Source organism: Mandrillus leucophaeus, unplaced genomic scaffold, assembly GCF_000951045.1.
Source record: "Mandrillus leucophaeus isolate KB7577 unplaced genomic scaffold, Mleu.le_1.0 Scaffold10, whole genome shotgun sequence".
Lineage (NCBI taxonomy): Eukaryota > Metazoa > Chordata > Mammalia > Primates > Cercopithecidae > Mandrillus > Mandrillus leucophaeus.
The window spans coordinates 6,112,891-6,122,496 of NW_012098098.1; the positions used below are offsets into that span (position 1 = coordinate 6,112,891).

Below are 9,606 nucleotides of genomic sequence, written 5' to 3' on the forward strand. Positions count from 1 at the left end.
AGGCGCCCGCCACCTCGCCCGGCTAGTTTTTTGTACTTTTTAGTAGAGACGGGGTTTCACCGTGTTAGCCAGGATGGTCTCGATCTCCTGACCTCGAGATCCGCCCGTCTCGGCCTCCCAAAGTGCTGGGATTACAGGCTTGAGCCACCGCGCCCGGCCGGAAGGGTGGTTCTTAAGCTGGGGTTCAATGGACACATCCTGTGTGATATGGGGGTCCTGAGAGGCAGACATGGTTGTTTTCAGAGCCCCCAGTGAAACTGCCTTTCAGTGCCAGTGCCAGGTGGCTGGCAGGCAGCCCTGTGCTCTTGGGAGATGAAGGGGATGGACGTGGTATTTGCCGTGTGCCTTTCCCGGGATGTGTCTTTTGCCTGGCACATGGCCTGATGCCTAGTTTTCTGACCTGCAACCAGGAGTCCCTCCAGGAAACTTGCTTACACTGGCAGACGTCCCATGGCTCCTGTCTGATTCACGTCCAGGTTATGCCTGCCTGACCATCGCTCTGGTGCTGGGGCCTGTCCTGTGTCCCCTGCATCCCTGAGAAAACCCAGCCTGGGCAGCCCCTGGTTCTTCCTTGTGGAAAGTGCAAATTAAGTCCCCACCACGATAGGAAACACGTTCAAAGACTTACTACTCACAGATCCTGGGCAGGGAGGGCGCCGGGAGTGGGGAGGGCCATCCTCCACCCCCAGATCCCTTGAGGCAGAAGTGAAGGGTCCGGCAGAAAGAAGAGAGAGCGTGTGGTAACGAGCCGTATGCACAGGGAATGGGGAGTGGTCAGTACAGTTCACGGTCAAATGCCTGAATGGTCTGATTAAAGGAAGTGCAGGGAGCACGGGGAGCCCAGGCTCCTGGGTGGGAGAGACGCCCCTAAATGCCCATCTCTGGCCACTGGCATGGGCGGTTGAGCGTGGTGTCCTCCTGGTGCCCAGGCTGCAGGCTTGGCCGTGCTGCCTGTTAGAACAGTCCCTACCTACACCACCTATAAGACACATGACACTATACAAAGCCTCGGCACAGGCCGGGGAGTGACACAGGCCGGGGGTGACCGGTGCCGCGGGGCCCTTGGGCGTGGGGCAGATGAGGTGAGAATTGAGCCATCAAGCAGCGAGGCAGCGTGCATGTGAGTCTGCAGGCCGCGGGCGTGTTCATGCGTGTGTCTGTGGGCGTATGTGTGTGGGAAGTCGCAGTAGCTGCTCTGAGGTGACATGGAGGCTGGGCATCAGCGGGTAAGTCCCGGGCACCAGGAGAAGGATCTGTGGGGTCCCCAGCATGGTCCTGCAGAGTTGGATACCTGAGCTCGGTTCCAGCTCAGCCGCCTGCTCTCTGACAGGGTCCTTTGAGCTTCCCACCTGCCGTGTGAGGGAGCTGACACCTTCCTGGCGGCAGGCAGTGGGGAGGCTGTGGGGCCACACTCTGCGGCTGAGGGAAGGAGGAACTCAGCCCGCTGAGTGTGTTCTCTCATCGAGCCACAAAGGGAACAATGCCTGCCGGGCAAGGGGCTGGGGCCGCATCACGCCTGGGACCCGGATGAGCACTGTCCAGGGCTCCTGTGAACAGGGGTGGGCCTGGGGCAGGGGCACCTGGGTGGGAGACATGGGAGAGGCGGCCCCTGGGGGAGAGGGACTTAGCATCCCTTCCAGATGCAGGCCAGCAGCGGGTTCGACAGCGTGAAGGTGCTTTCTCTGTGGCCTGCACCCTGGGTTACCACATCAGCAGGGTCCTTGGAGCCCCAGTGCCTCCAGAAATGCCAAGGACAGTATCGACAGTGCACTGACGGATGGCACCATGGACTGAACTGTGCCCCCTAAAAGATGGTGGGGTCCCCCCACCTCTGGGCATGGGGCCTTATTGAAAATAGAGTCTTCACAGGTGCCATCAAGTCAAGGTCAGGCCATTAGGGTGGGCCCTAATCCAAGGACTGGTGCGGGGGGAGGGTGACGTGCGGGTGCAGAGGAGTTGTGTGTTGACCACAGGAGCGATGCCCCTGCCAGCCAAGAAGCACCAGGCCGCTGCGGCCACCCCTGGCCCCCGCCCCCGCCCCACGGCACAGCCCGTCCACACCTAGGTGCTGGATTTCCTCCTGAGCTGGAGACACTCAGACTCCTGTTGTGTTCAGCACCCCAGGTTGTGGCCCCTTGATGCAGCAGCCCAGGAGACCCATAGTCCGGACTGGGACAAGGCCTCAGGCCCTGGCTCGCCCCTGATTAGAGGGACTTGTGGGAACAGGCCACTGCTGTCCATGCCGACCACACCCCAGTCCCTGCATACCCACAGCAGGTGCACTGAGGGTTCCGAGAAAAGCACTGCGTGGGTGCCACTCCCATTTTCCGGGGCTGGCGCCACAGCCACTCCTCTCCAGAGGCTCTGGGAAGCTCACATGGCGGACTCTGCGGGGGTCGCACTGGCTCCAGGTTCAGCCTGCCACCCTCTGCTGGAAGAGCCCAAACCGTGGCCAAGACCAGGACTGCATGTCAGAGGGGCTGGTCGGCTTCCAGCCAGGCTTCTACCTGCCAAGGCCTGGGCTCTGAGTGGGTGCCATGTGGAGTCTCCCCTTGCCCTGCAAAAATGTATCTCCGGTTGGGTGCAGTGGCTCACGCCTGTAATCCCAGCACTTTGGGAGGCCGAGCCAGGTGGATCACTTGAGGTCAGGAGTTCAAGACCAGCCTGGCCAATGTGGTGGAACCTTTCTCTACTCAAGATACAAAAATTAGCCAGGCGTGATGGCACGTGCCTGTAATGCCAGCTACTCGAGAGGCTGAGGCAGGGGAATTGCTTGAACCTGGGAGACTCCTTCTCAAAAGTATCTCTACTTCTGCCCAAAGCCCACTGTTAGAGATGCATTCCTTAGGCTATTTTTGTTAAAGTGCCTTTGACTTTGTGATACCTTGCTGAGTGAATTTAGGCCTCTTTTTCCTAGAGTGAGTTGAGAGAGCAGAGAATCGTGGGGATGTGGTTATAGAAGGAAGGGCGGCAGAGGCAGCAATACCGGAGACGGCTTTTTCAGGCCACCGCTCGATGGGGCCGGGTCCTCCCAGGTGTTTCGGATTGGAGGAGGCTGCCTGTAGCTGAGGGCGTCCTCCCTCCCCACCTTCGTCCTCCCTGCATCACATCCTAGGCAGAGGGTTAGGGGTCTCCCACGGAGGCCTCTGGGGTTTTCCAGATGGGATGCCAAGTAGGTTCCCCGGGCTGGGCCACACGGTGGAATATCAGCCCGGTTTGCCTCTTGTTAGCAGGCGATTTGGGGCAGGTTTTCTGAATATCTCTTTTCATCTATGAAACAGGAGCTGAGGCTTCTGCCTCCTTCCCGAGGGCCTCAGGAGCCTAAAACCAGGTGGCCCCAACTTAGAGGAATCCTAAGGCACCACCCAGATGCACCCAGAGGATCCTGGGAGGGTGAGGCTGCTGCGGTAGGTGTGCGGGTCCCGGGGTAGAGCAGCTGCAGCTGGGAGACCCTTATTGGAGGCAGCCCCCCGCCCCCCTGCGCACACCTGCAGTTCTGGAAAGGCCTGGGCTGAGTCTTGCAAACCACACCCTGCTGCCGCCGTCTCCGAGTGCCCAAAATGCTGTTTGTGGCTCCTGAGACCCAGGTATAAGAATTACTGGCAGTTTCTTGGGGGCCCAGCCTGGGGCCGGGGGATCGCCGTTCCCACCTGACCCCTTTCTAATGGAGAAGTTCCCTGGTCCCTGGGACCTGGAGGCGCTTTCTGGGGAGCAGGGTTCATGCTCCCCACGCTGTTATATAACGTGAAACCGAGGGCGTGCTGCTGCAAGTCTGCGACGGGCCTGGACCCCGCAGGGCAGGAGCCCCAGCTCCTCCAGGGTGAGCCCCACCTGGCTTTGTGCCTTGCCGCCAGGCCCTGGTATACTCCAGGGTGGGAGGGAGACTCAGGCTTCCAGGACTCTGCCTAAGAGCAGTGGGTCCACATCCGAGCCGCCACGGCCCATGTGGTCGGAGCGGGCGGCCCTCTGGCTCCAGCTCCGTGCACGCCCCCAACCCCCAACGTGAGGGGCTTCGGCCCACTTTCCTCATGTGGCTGTAGGAGGGGTCCCGGCCTCCCCACTGTCACTGGGACAGCCCCCACGGTATCGGGGTGCAGACATTCGGCTCTACCCAGGGCTTTGTTAACAAGAACAATGGAGCAGGGGTCTTGCTCCGCGCCTGAGGCATCCTCCCGCCATGGCAGGGTCTGCTGAGCTCCAACAGACCTGAGTTTCCCACTTTGCTGGGGTTCATTCTGAAGTCCCCCCCTGGGCAGACCCTCCCAGACACCAGGTCACCAGAGAGGCGGCCAGGCCCATGAGGAAAGCTGAGGCCGCACCTTCACCCAGACGCTGGCCTGTGGCTCTCAGCTCTCCTATGGCCTCCATGAGGGGACCTGGAGGGGACAGGCCTGCTCCCTCCAGAATCGTGTGCAGGGACAGGGAGCGGCAGCAGTGGGAGGCCTTGGTTCAACCGGGAGGGGACAGGGCTCTGCTTCCTCGGCATTCGGAAGTAGCCCAGTGCTTGGGAGTGGGTGCTCGGTGGGGCTGCGAGTTCAGAGGTGGCGCAGTGTTTGAGACTGGAGCTGCCCAAATGTGACGGGGATGGCTCCTTGTCTGGGCTCCACTCCGTCCCCTCACTCTGGGCCCTGCTGGCTTGTAGGAGGCTTGTGGCTGTGGTTCAGTCAGGGAGGGAGGGCAGTCGCATCGTCTGAGGCCAGCGGGACAAGCACACAGGGACAGGCTTTGGCCCCTTTCAGAGGCCACAGTCTGTTAAAACCGCTCCTATCCATAGCATGAGCGCCAGTGGGCCCCCAGGGAGTCTTTCTCCTGCCCACCCTGGGCCCAGTGCCTGCCCCGGCCTTGCTGAGTCCCCAGCGCAGTGGTCACAGTGCAGTGCCAAGAGGGGGCCTCAGAGCTGAGGGTGACACAGAGTAGGGGGCCTCAGACCGGTCCAAGTCGGGATTTGCCCCCTGAGGCACCTGCCATGGAATTGGGGGCCTAGAGCAGAGCAAGGGAGGCCAGGTAGTTCCCAGCCCCAGCCCCAGCCCCAGCCCATCCACGCCTCCCACAACATGCCGGCTCCTCTCCCTTCCCCGAGGCGGCGAGGAGCCGCTTAGTGACTTGAAGGTGCTTTGTCCTCCCCAGGTGAGGCGCAGAGACTCAGGCGTCACCTCCCCGAGGGCTGCTGTTGAGGCCACGGCCTGCCCAGACAGGGCCCAGAGCTGTCTCCAGGCTTCCTGGGCACCCAGGGTCATGCCCTCGTGACGGCTCCGTGTCACCCTCCGGTCAGACGTGGAGCAGGCTTGGGCGTGGAGTGCTGCCCCCATCGCTGCTCCTGCTGGGAGGCGGGTGGCGGGTGGGCTGCCCAAGGGGTGAGACAGGCTTGGCCAGTGGCCAGGTGGTGAACACATGGCCGGGACTGTCGGCCTCACGGGGCACCAGTCAGAGGCCCACATGGCTCCAGGGGACACTGTGTCTCAAGCCTCCTTCTGGAAGGCCACAGGGAAGGGCAGGCTGGCAGGTGGCTCTGCTGTTCCCTGGAGTTTGGTGCTGCCTGGTGAGGGCCTCCCAGACACAGGATCATGTCATCAGGGGTCGAAGAGTAGTGAGAAGGGGAGGTGGGGACTCCAGTGGCCCTTGGCGAGGGCAATCGGAAGTCAGCCCTGCTCCCTAGGGGGTAAGTGTCTCCCCTCAAGTGACAACTGGTAGAGGCTCCTGTGTGTCCAGCCCAAGCTGTGGCCTTCAGGGTGAGGACAGACACCTGCCCTGCAAGTAAACAATCCAGAACAGAGGTTGGAAACACTCCTTAACTGAGAGGGGCAGGGAGAAGGCAGGAAACAGTGACTGGTCTATGATGGCCACAGCCGCCGTGGGGCTGGCAAGCAGGTGATCCCTGTTGGCCTGAGGCCCTGGGAGACTGGAGAACAGGGGATCCCATGGCCCCGACAGTGACCCCTCAGAGAGCTACAGGCAGTTGGCGTAACCCTCAGTATGCTCAGAAGCTAATCCAGGGGTCGCTGAGGTGGTGCACACCTGTGGTCCCAGTGACACAGGAGGTCAAGGCGAGCGGATCACTTGAGCCCAGGAGACAGAGGCTGTGGCGAGCTGCACCACTGCACTCCAGCCTGGGTGACAGAGTGTGACCCCACCTCTAAGAAAAAGAAAGTCAGCCTAGGAGTCCAAACCCCAGCAGCCCTGCGGGTGCAGGAACCGGGTGGTCCTCTCAGAGGGAGGAGGGCCAGTGCCTATGGCTAAGTGGCTCTGTGGGACCCTCCATGGCTGAGTGAGGCTCGGGCCCTGGGCACACACGGGCTGCAGGCTGCACCCCCAGCATGAGCGGCCTGGGGAGGTCACAGCCGGCCTCCAGCAGACACAGCTGCTGACTCCACACGTGGAGCAGAAAACCCAGTCGAGGCTGCTGGAGATGCTCTGAGACATTTTATTTAAACTTTTTTAAAAAAAAGACAGCAATAATTAATGCCAAGAACAGAAAAGAGTGTTGACGTGTTGCTCAGCCCGCCAAGCGGGTCCCTGCCCAGGCCAAGCTCTGCCACCGCTGGGTGCCGTCCCCTCTCGCAGCGGGGCACAGTCAGCTTTGAAGGTGACAGGGGGCCAAGGCCCGGACTCTGGGTGGAGGAGGCCCCTGCTCTGCCGGCCCTGCCTCTGCTGGGAGCGGCCACAGCCTGTGGCCGGGGTGCTGGGATTTCTTCCTAGTCATCAAAGAGAAACGCACAAACCTCAAGGACCCAAACACACAGTGGGTGGCCCCGGGCAGACGCCACGGCTCGCCTGAGCTCTGGCAGCTGCCCCACTGCTCCTTCCCTCCTTGCCCCAATCCCCCAATGCTTGTTTTGATTGTTTTTTTAAAAAATATAATTTTGTAAATATTCCATAAAAATACTATTATTCCTAGTCAAACACAGATATTGCAATATGAAGAGTAACTGCTCTGTCTTTGCTCTATAAAACGTGAAAAGATTATCACACTGGATAATATAGAAAAGATGCCAGGATTCCTAAGTATCACAAAAGCCAGTACCAAATGCGCAAGGTGGAAGCGGGTCGGACTGGGCAGGGCGGCAGCCTGGGCTCCTCCGGCTCGACTGCAGAGCATGGCTCGCGCACCGCCGGTCCCTTCTTCCCACGAGAGGGCATCATGGCTTTGAAGACACAGCGGCGGCTCCAGGTCCCAGTGGCCAGCCCTGCCCAAGGAGGCCGCCTGCTCGGCCAGAAGCACCGAAGAACCCAGCGACGCCAGTGGGACCAGGCGGCCCTGCTCTGGCAGCCTCAGCAGCTGGTCCGTCTTCAGGCCCAGAGGCTTGGCCCCGGCTCCCCTCCTGCACAGGTGCAGGTTCCTCCCGGTCCGGTGGGGCGTGCTCCCGAGCAGGTGCCAGGTGCGACACAGGAGCCCAGGCCTGTCCCTCAAGCGGGGACATCCCTGACCCCAGATGCAGGCGGGTGGCTGCGCTTCCCTTCAGTTCTCTGAGAGAGACAGGGCCAGGGCGGCCTGGAAGGCGGCCTCCTCATCAATGCTGTAGTCCTGGAAACAGGAAGGAGAGACGCACCGGGCTTGAGGGAGACAGGAAGGAGAGGTCCCCTCTGCCCATTACCCACACAGGCGTGTCCACCCTTCCTGCCTCCCTCCAGCAGGACACAGGAAGGACCCAGCTCTGTTGTTCCCACCGGCACGGGGCCTGCACAGTCCTCCTAGGGGGTGAGAAGGTGCTGACTAGAAGGCGTGACCATCACCCGCTGGGTAGGGGGACACTCGGACGGCTGCTGGTTCAGCTCGGACTCTAAGCCCTGGGGTTTCCGAGGTGAGCAGGCCGGCCAGGGCTCCCTGACCTCTAACAATTTCCATTCTCAGGCAGGTGGAGCATGGGTCCTGGACGGCTGGCAGAGGGAGTGACAGCCATCGCCAGGACTGTTAGCCAGGGCCAGGAATGAACAGGGTTGGGCAGGGTAGGGGCCGCACCAGGAGTAAAGAGTTTGTGCGAGTGGGGGCCAGGTGCGTGCCTGACCCGCAGCGAGTAGGAAAAGGAGACAGGGCTGGAGTGTTCAATGTTGATGGAAATCCTTCCACCTCTCTCCAGAAAGCTTCCAGAAGGAAGCCTGGCTCACCCTCGAGGGGTTCTGTGGGGTAGACAGGCAGGGACCTGCCCTGTGTGGTCCACATCCCTGAGAGGCCTGGGCACCCTCTAGTGGCGACTCGAACTCAGCTGCCATCACTCCCCATCTGCAGGCAGCCCCCACAAAACCCGGGGAATGTGGTCACCTGAAACGAGGCTTCCGTTTCTGGCTTCCTCTGAACCCTGCGGACCCTGAGGCTGGCAAGGGGCCTGAGCAGGAGGAGGGTGAATGAGGGAGGAGGAGGTGGGGGAGGACAGTGCCGGCGGGACGCCTACCACAAAGGTGTCATAGGAAAACTTGTGTCGGTGAAGCAGGTGCTGCAGGAAGTTGGCGCTCTTGTAGCTGGGGTCCCCCCAGGGCATTGCTGAGCAGATGGGGCACACCTGGAACAGGCACTGGGGTCAAGCCGAGCTGGACCGGGGAGAGGCGCGGTGGCCGCAGTGGGACTGGGGGCCCTCCCCTGAGCCCTGCCAATGCTGCCTCAGCCTGGGAAGGCACCCCAGATCTGGAGGCATGTGCCCCGGTGACAACTGAGTTATTCAGTTTGCGTCACCCTGAAGGACTTATGGACACTCCCTGGTTTCCAGCAGGTGCTGCTGGGGCAGCCAAGTCCCCACCCTGGGTCCCAGGAGGCTTTGTGGCCTGGGCACCCCCGGACTCGCTGAGAGCAGGCTCCTGGGCCTGGCACTGTCCCCCACAGGCCGCCCCTAGCGCAGGCGTCTCTCGAGGCAGGCGCCGTCCCCCACAGGCCTCCCCTCGCGCAAGCGTCTCTCGGGGCGGGCGCCGCTCACCACGCGGTTGGGGTCGCTGCGGTGGCTTTCCACACAGTGCTTCACCAGCTCCTGCTGGTCCAGGTTGCGGGCGCCGCAGTACGGGCAGGCGAAGGTGGACCTGTTGGGGATGTTGCTGGCAGGGCAGGGGTAGAGTGAGTGGCACGCCTAGGGGTCTAGGGGCCCTGCCTCCCCGCTTCTCTCAAACACAGGCGTGGCCCCAGGCCTGCCCTCTGTAGGCTGCAGGAGCGTGGCAATGGCTGGGTGCCCCCCGTGCCTCTGCACACCGTGGCCTCCTGAGGACACACCCAGGACCCTCTTCCACCCCACACAACCAGGCCAGCCAAACGGCAGAGACGCTGCTGGTGCTGCCCTGGGAGGAACCATCTCTCGGCCCATTCACCTGCTGGGAGGTGATGTGTGGGCCTGGCCTGTGCCCTCCTCTTGCTCCCCACACCTTAGGTGTCCCTACCTCAGGGGGCCTGGTGGGTATGCCAGGGAGGGCAGCACAGGTGCCTTCCTGCAGGGTGGCAAAGGGGGTCCACTTCCCCAGAGTGGACCCGGCCCCGGGTGACTCCCCAAGCCTCTCTGCGATGGGGCGCTGCACCTGCTCGGCCCCGGGTGACTCCCCAAGCCTCTCTGGGATGGGGCGCTGCACCTGCTCCCAGCCAAGCCTCTCTGGGATGGGGTGCTGCACCTGCTCCCAGCCAAGCCTCTCTGGGAT

The 9,606-nt window shown here is 62.0% G+C and overlaps 1 protein-coding gene across 1 annotated transcript in view; it reads right to left on the reverse strand.

The window, feature by feature from the left end:
* Positions 1-6,403: 6,403 nt before the first annotated feature.
* RNF166 (ring finger protein 166) overlaps positions 6,404-9,606 on the reverse strand; it is a 4,508-nt gene continuing 1,305 nt past the window's right edge. Inside the window, exons 3-5 of the mRNA XM_011971859.1 lie at positions 8,904-9,018; positions 8,388-8,495; positions 6,404-7,522 (exon numbers count right to left, since the gene is read on the reverse strand). Coding sequence (XP_011827249.1) covers positions 7,457-7,522; positions 8,388-8,495; positions 8,904-9,018 — 289 coding nt within the window. The 3' untranslated portion in view covers positions 6,404-7,456. The remainder of the gene's footprint in view (positions 7,523-8,387; positions 8,496-8,903; positions 9,019-9,606) is intronic.